The sequence below is a fragment of the Podospora pseudopauciseta genome, chromosome 1 (assembly GCF_035222475.1).
Source record: "Podospora pseudopauciseta strain CBS 411.78 chromosome 1, whole genome shotgun sequence".
Classification (NCBI taxonomy): Eukaryota; Fungi; Ascomycota; class Sordariomycetes; order Sordariales; family Podosporaceae; genus Podospora; species Podospora pseudopauciseta.
Window position 1 is genome coordinate 7,955,826 of NC_085892.1, and position 13,473 is coordinate 7,969,298.

Below are 13,473 nucleotides of genomic sequence, written 5' to 3' on the forward strand. Positions count from 1 at the left end.
ATAGTCTGGGTGTACTTGTCCGAAAAGGTAAAATGTGCATTGACACGATGAAATAACACCTTTTCGAATCGGCGCAGGTTATTCCACATGCCAAAGCAGGTAATCTCGAGACACCACACCTGCGAGGCTAGAAAGCGGAAAATCTTCAGAACGAGCACAACGCTCTAGTAGTCTGTGGTGCGAGTCTTCTGTAGAGCCGGTCATCATTCGTCAACGCCCATAAAGTTCCTAAACGAAAAAGAAAGTTACAAACCACCAGAGGACCCGATGCAAGGCATAATTTGGCAGCTACCCAAGAGAGGTTATGGGTATACCAAAAGATATTGATACACAGCTACGCGCTGGACATGTTACATGAGAACTTCAGGTTCTAGGGTGAGTACCTATTTATCTAGTCTTGCTGGTTCACATTCAGGTAAGGTAGGCTTGCACTGTCCCGTGTCCTGTTCCGTATCTACAAGAGCTTCAGAATAGATCGAGATCTCACTGGTGCCTTACTATATCTTCCGAAGCTATTATTGTGGTATATTTTAGTCTGTCAAGAGTCTGGTTAGTTGGCGACACATATCATCAGTTCTCATGATAGCATAGCCGTCAATACATGTTGAATGGCGATACGACATGGTATAATTTGAGTGAATACTCAATACATGTGTACGTATTTAATACCGACTAAGGTACGTAGCAAGAAGAAAAGACATCATTACTCCGGAACCTCAACAATATGGTCTGCTTCCACTCTCCTACGTTCACGTCTTAGTGCTCTCCTCTCCGCTAAGCTCACTGAGCTGCCTTCGTTGGAAGTGTTCCTTCTATCTCCTTCCTCCGTACCTCTGAGAGAATCGTGTTCCAAGAGACTTATCGTGCTCGCGCTCTTTGGTAACGACCACCTTGACGAGGAAGGTCTTAGGGTCCTGTGCAGAAGCGATATGCTCGGTGTTCTAGGAAGAGCGGTAGTGGTCGGCGATAAGACAGTTAAAGCTTCATCCTCGTCAACATGCTTTGCCTTTTGCTTCCTCTCGTTGTCACTTTTACTCGCACCGGCAAGCTTTGATCGGTCGTCTTGTTCGGATTCTCGATTTGGCTTATTGCTCAAGTCATCCCCAACAGATAATTTCTGCTGCAATGGCAAGGTGGTAGGGGCTGATACGTTTCTGATTGAGGTCCCGGCAAGATCCCGAGGTCGGGGACGGCTTTCAAAATTGAGTGAAAGATTTTTGGATGTTATTGTCTCGCCGTTGACTTCCACAACGACCTTTAATGATGCCCCGTCAACGCTGGTGAGGCACGAGTAGCAAAAGTAGCGATATCTCTGGCCATGAGAATTTGTGCTGAAGGGAAGATCGTCAAATGGAATTGGAGAGCAGAAGTCAATCGTGCACAGATTCTTGACCTCTGGTTCGATTCTAGTAGGGGGGTTGACTGTGTCGCAGCTGACCAGGTGTTCTGAAATGCATGGGTACTCGCGCGGATCATTAATTGTGTAGTATCGATAGTAAAGTTGCTTGCGAGGGGACGTCTCTGTTGTATTTTCACCCTGTATAGTCGTTAGACAGATGAAGACATCGGCGTGGGTGATGTGATTTGGATTGACCTTCGTAACAAACCATCCGATTTGAGCATAAGCAATTGTTTCGAGAGTGATGGGGTCCACCATTTGGTCTCTCTCATCATGTACACCTTGCTGAAAGCGAGTATCGTATATGTGGCCATAGTTGCTACGTGATATTCGGGACGTAATTTTGATTTCAGCATCTTGGGTGCCCCGTATGACTGCGCCTCGGCATATGGCGGTCCATCTGTGAATATGAATTAATTAGCTTCCGCTCAATGAGGCTCACGTTAGGGACTCTCACGGTCCTGGCTCAGATGGCTGCATCACTGGGCAGTCATCACCTAACCAACTACTCAGCCTTTCCCAGAGGTATCTAGATTTCCCAAACCCTCCGACCAAGATGACAAACTATCAGATTGTCTGTTAGCCCTACATTTGGCAGCTCTGGGTTTCCATACATACATTCGGACCTGACCCTGTTTTCTTTTCAAGTGTCTCAATTTGTGAGTCAACAAGATCCAATATCTTGGAGACAACATGATCAAATATTTCCGCGATAGTAGACCTAAAAGATTAGAAGATATCCCTAAATTCACATTCCCGAGGTACGGCAGGGGCACTTACGATGACAATGTGATGTCCGCCTGTCCAGTTAGTTGAACCACTCGAGCAGGAAGGCGCACCTTCCAGAGCTTTTCAGGACCCTGCTTCAATGTAAATTGTTGCTTGATACCATGTTCCCATGACTGATTCATCATCTCTGCAATTTCTTGTGGGGGGACCTGGCGCCAAACATCTGTAGCAACGTGATCTCGAACAAGTGTCTCGAACTCCTGGTCCAGAAAGATCGCTCCACAAAGGGCCCCAGTACCTTCCACCGCTTCCCTAGCAGCAAATCTGTTGGTATCCACAACCTGATAACTGATCAAGTCCTAAGATCATTCAGTTTACAATCAGTTTCTAATGATCAGGCCCCAGGCGTTTTCTTTTAAAAAGAAAGAAAGAGGGAAACTTACGACCGTGCCTCCCCCAGCGTCGACAACAGTTATGGATGTCCCGACCTTGTAGCCCCAGTTGTCAGCTAATTATCGACCAGATATTGACGGTATTTCATCCTACTTTGATGTCTGGTCTGCCTTTCATGTTGGTGAAAGTGGCAATTGCTGCAGCTTCAGGCTCAGAAACGAAGTCCAGTTCGGTTTCGCCACATTCACGAGGATCAAGTAAGCCTGCCATATTCGCTGCTTCGCGCATTCTCTCTCTCATGTAGGACTTCCAAATCGCGGGGACAGTGATGATAATTCGGAATGGCGTAGACTTGACGAAGCTGGGTGTCATCGCCTTTTCTACGTCGGCCATAACATGACTCCAGAGGTTTCGCAAGTAATCCGCAATGACATCGATTGGTTTCTTTCCCATCTCCAACAACCGCTGTCTGGCACTGATAAGCTGGGGGGCGTCCTTGAGGTGCTCTTGAAGGTCCGCATCGTCGAGAAGCAATAGTTTGAACCACCGAACAGATTCATCGAAGGTGAGAATATTATATCCCCAAGATGTGACCTGTTTGGTGGAAGAGTATGATATCGCTGTTGGTGTCTTCTCCCGTTCTGTGTTCATATATTGGACGCTATCCCAATTTTTGACGAGATGTATATGCTCTGGCCGAACCTTTCCCTGACGCGCTGACCATGCAACACCAGTGTAGCTAAGGCGGCCAAGTTAGAATACTAGGCACAACAGAAGGCAAACCCGCGATTTTGCACTGGATCTGGTTACATGATACATACGTGGTTCCGAAATCAATTCCAAACACGAACGGCGCCGCACGCATTCCGACGCTGCTAGACTTCGAAAGTAATGATAGTTGGCTCCCCAGCTGCGAGCCTGTGAGAGATCCCTCCATATTCAAGTTACCAGTCGGTCTGGGTACCTCCGTTGGCAAAGGAAGCAACAACTGTATGTGAAGTTGATTTGGGCTCCAAGGTGTGGGAAAGACGGAGGAGAGGAGATACCTAGATGTTGAGACTGAGGGATGTCCTGGTCGTGCATGTGGTCAAGCACCAGGCTTCTGGGCGGGCGCGACCGACAGACTCCTCTGGCCACAACCAGTCAGTCATCTCACCGAACGCCGAATCTTGCAAATAGGGCTAACCATGGTATTTCCAGGCGCTGACGCAGTCCAATCGTTCAATGCACTGCCCACAAAAACAAACAACTTGGCCGCCTTCAGGGCCGACGCCACATGCAGGAATACGTGTTTTCTTTCCCAGTAATCACCCACACACAGCAATTGGCGGCGCCATCATTGTCAATAGCTCAAAATTAAGCCTGCCACCCACCCCTCACCATTGTACCGCTACTTCGATCTGGAGATGCCGTAATGACTGCACACCCTCACGCGATGGAAAGTCCCCCGCATTGGGCGGTCTGGCCCAGGCAGGCAGTCCACGAGGTTTATCATGAGGAATTCCACATTTCAGGACAAATTAAGGGACACCAGGCCCCGTCATCACGATATCCTTTTTGCTCTCGTTTTCTCCAAACCTCCTGCCACCTTGACCGACGACCTTTGTCACCGTGACATATCTAACCAGAAAGATGGGCGAGCCTGAACAAAGCATGATTTTCATCATGGGCCTCTCGGGTTCCGGCAAGTCAAGATTTGTAAACCTCTTGCGACAGAATTCGGTGCGCGAGGGAGCAGGTCTGCAATCAGGTACAACACAACATCATTTCCGAGACACTGTCACAGGAGCTTATAGTTACGTCTTCCAGAAACCCAGGAATGTCAAATCGTGCAGCTGCGACTGAAGGACAAGCTAGTGTCGGTTGTCGACACTCCAGGATTTGGCGACTCCCGAAAGACCGACGCCGAAATACTGTCAACCATATCCGACTTTCTCATTCTTCAGCATGCAGCTGGTTTCCGACTGAGCGGTATCATCTGGCTGCATCCAATTGAACAACAGAGAATGCGTAGACCAGACCTCCAGGCCCTTACCATGTTCCATGATCTCTGCGGCAAGGATGCTCTCTCAGCCGTTACCCTACTCACCACTAGATGGGATCATGTTAAAGACGAGAGGACTGGCGCCATGCGCGAGCGGGAGTTGCGGAGGAGTTTCTGGAGGGATATGATCGACCACGGTGCCAACGCGCAACGCTTCAATGGCTCCTCAGAGATGGCGAAGTCAATCGTGCGGCGCTTGCTACGCAATAAACCGGTGATATTGCAAATCCAAAAGGATAGCATGGAGTCAGGCAAGAGGCTACGTGATACCGCTGCAGGGGCTAGAATTATGGAAGATCTTGAGGTTGATCTGAAGAGACAGGAGGAGAAAGTAAAGAAGGCCGAGCGGGAACTCAAAGCCGGGGCACAATCTGGTGATCAGGCGGCCGAACAAGCCTTACGAACACGGTACGAAGCAGAAGCGAGGGAAAGGGAGCGGCTCATCTCGAGCTGTCAACGAATGAATGCAGATCTGGGCCAAGAGATAATGGAAAAGTGGGACAGGGTTCAAAAAGATTCACCACAGGCCGGAGCCGGGTCTGACTCGGACTCGTGCCTCGAACATGAGAAGCAAGTACCTCACAAGGGCACAGCTCCGAAAATCGAAAACACTCGAAGGAACAGGTGGAAAGGGCGGGTTTCTGCCTTTGCGAATGTTCTTGGCTTGACCCTGAGTGCGGTGGTCCACATTGTTCTTCCATTGGCTGGTATTGCCGTCTGCTGAGAGAGCTTCGGAGGAAAGTACTGGTACAAAGTAGATGTAGGGGTGCGGGCCTTTTTGGCGCCAGCACTAAAAAGCCTATGCACAGCTGAGGCAGTGTTAAAGCCAAGTCACACCACCGCTTGCAGTATGAATTCCTTGTCTACCTCATGTGAGACAACCCCGAGTCTGACAAGGCTCCAATGCGCAATATCAGCCATCTTCTCCTCCCATGATTGAGGGACAGCTTGCTCTGTATATTCTCTGTCCGTTTACACATAAGTGAGCACCATGTTTGACAAGGTATTCCGACCGATAAATGACACAGCGAATTCAAGCCGCAAAGGTCGTAGCAGGTTGCCAGAACCAGTTCGTCCGCCCACTCGTGGAGGGATATTCCCAAAAGCAGGCACTCAAGCAAAGTACGTCGCCGTTTGCCACAACAATAAAATGACCCTATATGCAGGCACGAGCTTATCAATGTACAGAGCACCACAGATACCACAACGGATGTCAAGTGCCAGTCAATCTCTACCATGGCCAGCAAGTCCTTCAACAAACTCTTTCCACCTGAGACAATTGAAGCAAGAGCTTGCTGAAAAAGACCGCAAGGTGAAGATTCTCTGCGAGGAGGTTGAGGGATTGAAGAAGGAGAAGGAAAGCCTGGAGAGGGAAATCGATCAGTACGACGACGAGTGCTTCAAGATGGAAGCAGAAAACCAACAGCTTCGCGATGCCTTTGTTGCCCTCAAGGGTAACCCCAACCATCACATCGACGACGGTGTAGTCCAGTCGCGATTCGGGGAAATCAAGTTCACCATCGAACAGATCGTTTCTATCCGTTATTCAAGCTCCACAACGATATCCAAAAGTATCCGATTAGACCGTCCCTCCAAGCAGCTATTTTCGAATCTGGCGGAGGATTTGGATCGCTACCTAACACAACCAGTGGGAAAGGCCCTCTTGATAGAGGCATTTATCTGGAATTTCCTCATTTCGGAAGTTTTCAGCGGCAACGGGATGCTCTGGGCTGGCAAAGCATTTGAGCATGTCAAGTTTTTATCTCGTGAGCTTGAGAACGATACTGTTTCTCTGGCTGATCTTTACAGGTGGAACGCACACACAGCATCAATGTTGTTTTCCATGTATGACCTGGACAAAAGACGCATACAAAAAATTGCTTCGAATCTAAGAGCCAGCTTAGAACCTTGGCAGAATAAGTCTTTCAAGGAGGGACAATGCGACTCTCTAGACAAGCTTGTGCTCCTGGCAGCAAAATTGGACGCCGATTTGGCCAGGAGCAGAGCTGAATATATGGTCTTCATGCTGGAGACCACCGAAGCGCTCAATGGGCTTGCGAAGAACAAATACGGGGTTCCTTTTGACCAGGACTACATGGAGCTTCAGAGCGGAAACAATGACAGGTGCGGGGATGTGGAGCTTGTAGTATCCCCAACGGTGGCTAAGGTCGGGGACTCGGACGGGGAGAATTACGATTGCTGTACTGTGCTGGTGCGAGCAAAGGTAATCTGTGGTGGCTCAAAAGCTGGTCGTCGCCAACAGTCTGCATCAACCCCCTCAAACTCTTTTCAGCCTCAAAGATAGAACAGACTTCATATAATTAATTGGAAGGCGTTCAGGCTCGGCCGTGAAGAACCTTTGCAGAATTGAAGTCATGAGCTTGTATTATGCAGGAACAAGAGCGAGAGCTAGGAGAGAGTCAAGAGGAAGAACAATCGCGATTCTCAGGAGGAGGTGGATCTCAGGCTACCTCTTAAAGGGTTGGGTCTTCACGAAAGAGCAATAATGTTCAGCAACAATGCTATTCAGTGTCTTGCAGATGTATAACACGCCTTTCATATTGAGCTTGTACCTTCAGCGAGGGAATAGCCCTGTCAGCTATTCTGACAGGCCTGTTAGCTACCCTTTAGGGCTTAACGCCTGTTTGGAACTCTTCCAGGCGTGGTTTAGGATATTGTCCTGCATTGGTTTACTCTCCATTGCCTGCTTTTTCATCCATAACCAAACAAAACAAAAGGGGTTCAGGGGTTCGATGTCTGTGCGTATTTGGGGTCCACTCGGCCAAGGGTTAGGGGTGTGCTTTGGGAGTTCACAGAATACTTGCTGAGATGGTATTCAAAGCAATCATCCCAACACATGGAGCTTTGAAGACAGGGTTTGAATTGCTGTTGTGGCACTTCGGCATTTCAAGGGTCTTTGGGTTATCCGTACCTATTCTCAGCTCCAGCCTCAATACGCGGGTACATCCGCCACATTGACTTGGCATCAGCACACAAGTTCGACGCGTCTTGCATCTATGTCAGCACTGGCATGGATGCTGTGCCGCAATGCAACGCACCGCCTTTAGGCTTCAGGGGTCGGCAGAAGGATGACCGAAAGGAGTTTTCAATCGACAACCGACAATTTTCTTTCACTTTGCAAAAGGTTAATCTTCACGCGTTTTCCAGACCACCATGTGATCATGTTCACCCTCACGCGATTCACGCGACACACAATCCTCATCCTTTTCTTCATCACACTCTCTTTTCTATTTTATCACTCTTACAGAAATCCGCCAACGCAGAAAGGCTCCTCATTTCTTACATCAATCCCAGAAATTCTGAAGCCTCTCACTTCTGGGAAGCATCCGCCGCCGCGATACAAGCCAACACCATCATGGCTCCCCCCACCCGTTTTCGACCCATTCCCCTTGCTGGCGAATACCGCCGCCGATCCCCCACCAATACCCGAGTACAATATTCCTCGTCCTGAAATGCACAAGGAATACGGCCTCGACCGCGCCCCCCCGCTCTTCATCGGCTTCACCCGACAGTGGCCCATGCTCCTCCAAGCAGTCGTCAGCTACATCACCGCGGGGTGGCCGCCAGAGAACATCTACGTGGTTGAAAACACCGGAGTGCACAACATGAACAAGCAAGGCAGACTCACCCTCCAGAACCCCTTCTACCTCAACCACACCACCCTCCACCGACTGGGCGTCACCGTAGTCCAAACCCCCGTTCTGCTTACCTTTGCCCAAATGCAAAACTTCTTTCTGTCGATAGCCTACCAGGAAGACCACCCCTATTACTTCTACAGTCACCAAGACGTCCTCGTCTTCTCGTTTGAGGAAGGCCTCGACTTCATCAGCCGACCGGCAGACGGCAACTGGGAATTCTACAGCGAGGCGGAGAAGAAGGAGATATTGTCTCCTGTCCAGGCCGGCAAAGATGGCTACCGGACGATTTACGAGAACTGCCTCCGCGACTTGCAAACAGTGATCAAAAGAAAGGAGCGCTGGGGTTTTAGATGGTATCAGTACGACCACTTGACGCTTGTCAACAGGGAGGCAATGGAGGCTGTAGGCGGGTGGGACTCCCTGATTCCGTACTATGCAACGGACTGCGATATGAATGGCAAGATGGGGATGGACGGGTGGACCATGAAGCCGAGGAGGGTGGGGATCATCAATGATGTTTCCACCGTGCTGGAGGACTTGGAAGTACTCTATCGGAACAAGTACAAGATGCCAAAGTTTATCGATCCAGCGCCGTTGCCGCCGGAGAAGGAGGCAAAGATCGCAAAGGCCAAGGCGGAAAAGGAGGAGAAGGAGCGGAAGGAGAAGGAGGAAAAGGAGGGCAAGGCAAAAAGAGAGGAACACGGATTGCCTGCTGATCAGCTACAGTATTTCCGAGCTTTGAGGGCCGTGGGCGATGAGATGGGCAAGTACAAGTATCGGGATGGGGCTGAACAGCGGAACAACTGGCAACGGGCGCAACGAGGTGGTGAAGGAGAGCCGTTTTATTACAATGCAGATGGGTTTCATAGTGCCTTTTGGACCCTGACAGATGCCGGGAGACGCATCTACGAAGAGAAATGGGGTCATAGAGGTTGTGACTTGGCGTCTGGCACATCCCTGACGCTCAAGGACCAGTGGCGTGTGGAGAAGGACTGGGAAAAGAAGAAGGAGGACAAGAAAAATTAATACCTTGGCTGATACAAAGGCCCTTAATGTTGGCGCACGATGGGGGTTCTTGCATTTGAAATGGAAAGTATCACAATGAAAATTGATTGTTGCTTATTCCACATCGAAGTCAACTCAAGCCGTAAAGGTCGAACTAACACGCCTCGAACGCCAGAACCATTATCAATGACCGATCGCTCCCTTGCTTGACCCGCCGCTCTATTTAGAATCCTTGCTGAAGAATGCACCCTCACCACCAAGCTCCTCGAGCTTCTGCTTGGAGTTTTCCTTGGACTGCTCGCTTGTGTCTTGGGCTTTTGTTAGTACGAGGGTCTTGACGTGGACAGCTAACTTTGACTTACTTGGGTTGCTCAAATTGGCCTTGTGGCCGCGGGCCTGGTTGCTAATCTCCTCGGGAGCCTGAAGGGCATTTTCCTGAGCCGCATCGCCGACGATGTCACGCTGCTTGGGGTTCTCGCGGAGTTCAGGCATGGTGATTGGTTTGACGAAGACTTGTCAAATGTCCTTGTATGTTGATTGATGTGCTAATGGGCTGTTACAATTGCTGAGTGGGTTGGGTTTCAACTCGTGTCAATGCGAAGGTGAAATTAAAAGACTCTGCGACTCGCGGCCTGGTCCGCTCTAAATAAGTAGGTAGGCACCTTGATATGAAAGATTGCTTTATTTATGACTCGTGACGCCATCAGTACATCATGACCATTGCTGTGCACCTGGCATGACATCACCACTCCGTATCAAACAATGAAAGCTCGGAACACATCATTTGGCAGACAATGACAAACTCTTTGATGATTGGATGAATTTTGACAATGAAACGCACAACAAAGAAACAAAACAAACACCAAAGTTCGTCATGACCATCTGCGCCCAGAAGCCCATCCCTGCTGCAGCTGTCTTCACCACTTCTAGGTACCCTGAACAACGCTTGCGGCTTCCTCATCATTGCCAGGGGAAGTCAGTTTGATGACCAGCTCGGGATCCCGCGAATAGACACGGAGTCCAACAACAGCAACAGCGTTCCAGAGCGGAAGTTGATCCTCATCATCCTCCTCTTCGTCCTCGTCCTCGTCATTGTCATTTTCTTGCCCTCTCTGCCCACCTTGTTGGATTTCTTCACGACCGGCCGTAGCAGCTTGTGCCTCGTCAGACCCTCCAGGTGTATCCTCGCCAGCCTCAGTAACACTCGCCTTTTCTGCCTCTTCGTCCTCCTGTTCGGTTTCCCACCCATCACTAGAATTACCCTTCTTCTCCTCCTCCTGCTTGAAGGCCTTGGCATGGGCGAGATCAAAGCTTAAACCGACCTGCCTCAGCTTTTCTGGGCGGCGCCGAGCTGAGGCCTTGACAATCGCCTCGACAGGAGGCTTGCTTGTGTCGCGCTCGGCAGTGATCTTGGGCAGGACCTCGTAGATGCCTGGCTCAAGATCAATCTCGCAGTTGATGGACCGATTGGCGCGAAAGAAGTTCTCAGCCTGCGGACGGACGCGGCAGAGGTAGTCCCCTGGCTCGGCACCTTGCTTCTGGAGGATGAAGTGCAGAAGAAACGAGTATTCTCCCTCAAGGCCGTTGAAGTAACGGGTATCCAGCTGTCAAATGTCAGTCAAAGGCACTGGGGAAGATGCGGAGGTCAAGTTACCTGTTGCAGAACAAAGACAGCAGTGGTGGCTGTTTTGACCTCGATAACGAACTTGCGTTGCAAGTACCCAGAAACCCAGGCAACATTGACGTTTGTCCATTCTTGAGCCACGGCCCACTCGTCATCGAAGAGACGAGTGCGGTATAAATTAGTGAATGTGTGAAGCATGTCGTTGTAGCTCATCCAGAACACGCCGTCGTCTTCGAAGCGGTAGTCAAGTTTGGTGAGCCAGTATGGAGTCCACTCTTTTGAGCCGTCCGACCACGGGCCGGTCCATTCGCCCATGCCGTCGCCACCGCGTGCACCCCAGGGGTTCCTACATCATCATTAGTATCAGGGTTTGATGTTATGTCGAAGTTCTAATGGAAAGAAAGGAAGAAGGAGAAAAAAAAAGGGGGGGAAAGAAGACAAGACGAAACAAGACTTGGAGTGGACAGAAAGATAAACAAACCTGATCTTGACCAGTCTAACGGTCTTGCCATCCTCCCCCTCCTCCTCTCTGGCAGCCAAAAGAGAGTAGGCGTGCGCGTTGGCCAGTCCGTTCTTGTCCGAGCCATTCCTGTCCAAGATATCCAGCCCAAAGACAAAGTTCCCATTCTCATTCACCAATTCCTTCCATAATTTCTCCTTGAAGAGGACATCCTCCAACGCCAGCTCCGAATTGACCCCCCCGGTCAAATCCTCCACGCCCTCACCAACCCACCCACCCCAAATAGCGTGATAGTCCCCATGGGCCTTGGCATACGCCTTCTCCAACAACGGCAACCAAGTCTCGTTTTCCTCCCGACAGGCCGCAAAATACAACGCCTGGCTCCCCGTCTGCTTATCCCTCCTCCACTTCTTCACAATGGCGTTACTCGGATCATGCCCCCCCCCCTCATAATCCCCGTTCGTCAAACACAAGTGATCATCCACCACGGTATACACCCACTCGCCATCCCGATAAAACACAAACCCATACACCCCGCACTCCTCATCCCTCGCGACGCAAATCTTGTCCATCAGCTCCCGCCGATGACAGATGGTAGCCACGGCAGACAACCACCAGCAATCAAGGCTGTTGCTCCCCTGCATTATGTCCGAACTGCTAAACCCATCCACCTCGAACTTGGGGTCCTCAAAGATCCACCCAACTCTGTGCACCGCCTTCGGCTCGGGGTCGTAGTCCTCATCATTGTCCCCTTCCTGCTCCTCGTCAAGCACCCTCTTCCCCATAATCTTCCTCAGCATCGGCACCGTCAACTGAAGACAGTCCGTCCCGTCAAAGACTTGCATCCTCTCCAGCGTCCCGAGGGCATCCTCAACGGCGGCGGGGTTGCCCTTGGTAGGAGGGGACCGCCAGTTCAAACCCAGCAGACAGTCCCACTGGTTTCCCTTGAGGTCAAAGTCGGGGTCGGTGAACTTGGAGTTGGTGCGGTGGCAGTCCCGGACGATGCGGGCGATTTTGGCGCGGCAGGCGTCTGCCGCGGCGGCGTAGGAGGCGCCAAAGTTGGTGGTAATTGGGGAGGTTGAGGTGTCATTTTTGGAGAGGGTTGAGGGGCGAGGGAGGAGGGAAGAATAGAGGGAGGGTGGGAAGATGGTGGTGACTTTGCCGGGGGATTTGGTGATGTACTTGTCCCAGAAATTATGGACTTGCTGTTGGGGTGGTTTCTTGCTTTTGGAGGCTGCTGGGGAGTGCTCGCAGGACATCTCGACGGTGGCGGTTGATGTTCTTCGGCGGGTTGAGGTTGATGTCTCTAAGGAGGACGGCAGTTGTCGGGGCAGAATTGCTGTCTCTTTTTATCTTGCCCATCTTTTTCTCAGCTCTGGGCGCTTGTCGTACGCTATTACCCTATCGTCATCTCAGCTGAGCCCAGTTCTGTCGTGTGCGGTGAGCATGCCCAATACGCCCCCTCCCCATCCCGGTGCTGCATTTTCGATAGTGCCGTCTGGCCAATTACTATCTCCGAAGCGGCTGACTCAAGACGGTCAGCTTGCAAGCCCGCTTTTGTCATCGCAATCCTTGAACTAAAAACCACAGGATATCAGTAAGCGCAAAGTCTTGGTTGTCCAGAACTTGATATGTTGCGGTTTACGGAGCATGGTCCGTTGCAAAGTGGTCAAACAGAGGGCAGAATCGCAGTGGTATCTGGATTTCGCTAAGGTAAAATAGCATAGCAAGAGCCCAAAGAAAAAGCCCTTGTCCTGTCGCAGGAGGGCCCACCGGCGGTCAGACAGCACCGAGGTCCTGTCGCCCCATCAAGTCTTCCACCTCCTGCCCATCGTGCCCCCAAAACTCCTTTCCGAAATCATGTCGCCCAATTCCATCAAAGTGACTCGCAATACACAGAAACACATCATCTCGTTCGGTTATTAATTCATCGGGCAGCGATCGTCGTGTGGGGTGTCGGGCTGTTTAGAAGCAGCAGTCGAGGCACTCGAGGCAGCATTCGCAGGTCTCTCCGCAGAGCCAGCAGCAGCACATGGCAGCAACGCTGTGATGAAGGTCAGTGATATGTCCATGTCTTTGGCGGTCGAAAGTGGGTGGTGATCGGGATCTGCCATATCGCTGTCGGTTTGTAGGGCATGCTCGAGTCGTGGAAGAGCGGCC

General features: G+C 50.8%; 6 protein-coding genes across 6 annotated transcripts; 3 read left to right on the plus strand and 3 right to left on the minus strand.

The window, feature by feature from the left end:
- Nucleotides 1-605: 605 nt before the first annotated feature.
- QC763_121850 (uncharacterized protein) lies at nt 606-3,684 on the minus strand. The gene is made up of 8 exons (XM_062908754.1): nt 3,343-3,684; nt 2,675-3,260; nt 2,572-2,616; nt 2,180-2,487; nt 2,018-2,120; nt 1,857-1,963; nt 1,595-1,799; nt 606-1,537 (listed from the first exon to the last, which is right to left on the minus strand). Exons 1-8 carry the CDS (start codon nt 3,456-3,458, stop codon nt 704-706), a joined length of 2,304 nt encoding a protein of 767 aa, XP_062771893.1. The 5' UTR covers nt 3,459-3,684; the 3' UTR covers nt 606-703.
- Nucleotides 3,685-3,696: 12 nt separating this feature from the next.
- On the plus strand, nt 3,697-5,289 carry QC763_121860 (uncharacterized protein; the record flags this gene model as incomplete). Its single annotated transcript, XM_062908755.1, has 2 exons — nt 3,697-4,271; nt 4,331-5,289. The coding sequence occupies exons 1-2, from the start codon at nt 4,154-4,156 to the stop codon at nt 5,287-5,289; spliced, it is 1,077 nt and encodes a 358-aa protein (XP_062771894.1). The 5' UTR covers nt 3,697-4,153.
- A 267-nt stretch (nt 5,290-5,556) lies between these two features.
- QC763_121870 (uncharacterized protein) lies at nt 5,557-6,945 on the plus strand (the record flags this gene model as incomplete). The annotated part of the gene is made up of 2 exons (XM_062908756.1): nt 5,557-5,687; nt 5,754-6,945. 2 exons carry the CDS (start codon nt 5,557-5,559, stop codon nt 6,868-6,870), a joined length of 1,248 nt encoding a protein of 415 aa, XP_062771895.1. The 3' UTR covers nt 6,871-6,945.
- Nucleotides 6,946-7,747: 802 nt separating this feature from the next.
- QC763_121880 (uncharacterized protein) lies at nt 7,748-9,250 on the plus strand (the record flags this gene model as incomplete). The annotated part of the gene is made up of 1 exon (XM_062908757.1): nt 7,748-9,250. The coding sequence occupies one exon, from the start codon at nt 7,748-7,750 to the stop codon at nt 9,248-9,250; it is 1,503 nt and encodes a 500-aa protein (XP_062771896.1).
- A 71-nt stretch (nt 9,251-9,321) lies between these two features.
- On the minus strand, nt 9,322-9,909 carry QC763_121885 (uncharacterized protein). The gene is made up of 2 exons (XM_062908758.1): nt 9,592-9,909; nt 9,322-9,537 (listed from the first exon to the last, which is right to left on the minus strand). Exons 1-2 carry the CDS (start codon nt 9,719-9,721, stop codon nt 9,449-9,451), a joined length of 219 nt encoding a protein of 72 aa, XP_062771897.1. The 5' UTR covers nt 9,722-9,909; the 3' UTR covers nt 9,322-9,448.
- Nucleotides 9,910-10,034: 125 nt separating this feature from the next.
- QC763_121890 (uncharacterized protein) lies at nt 10,035-12,572 on the minus strand (the record flags this gene model as incomplete). Its single annotated transcript, XM_062908759.1, has 3 exons — nt 10,035-10,833; nt 10,884-11,199; nt 11,335-12,572. The coding sequence occupies 3 exons, from the start codon at nt 12,570-12,572 to the stop codon at nt 10,156-10,158; spliced, it is 2,232 nt and encodes a 743-aa protein (XP_062771898.1). The 3' UTR covers nt 10,035-10,155.
- Between the last annotated feature and the right edge of the window lie 901 nt (nt 12,573-13,473).

Bases quoted from the DNA above. Each gene is read 5' to 3' on its own strand.
- QC763_121885 (XM_062908758.1), bottom strand. From the start codon at position 9,721: ATGCCTGAACTCCGCGAGAACCCCAAGCAGCGTGACATCGTCGGCGAT. The intron at 9,538-9,591 runs GTAAGTCAAAGT...CAAAAGCCCAAG, and splicing joins GGCCAATTTGAGCAACCCAA to ACACAAGCGAGCAGTCCAAG.
- QC763_121850 (XM_062908754.1), bottom strand. From the start codon at position 3,458: ATGGAGGGATCTCTCACAGGCTCGCAGCTGGGGAGCCAACTATCATTA. The intron at 3,261-3,342 runs GTATGTATCATG...TGGCCGCCTTAG, and splicing joins GGAATTGATTTCGGAACCAC to CTACACTGGTGTTGCATGGT. The intron at 1,538-1,594 runs GTCAATCCAAAT...ACGACTATACAG, and splicing joins TCGGATGGTTTGTTACGAAG to GGTGAAAATACAACAGAGAC.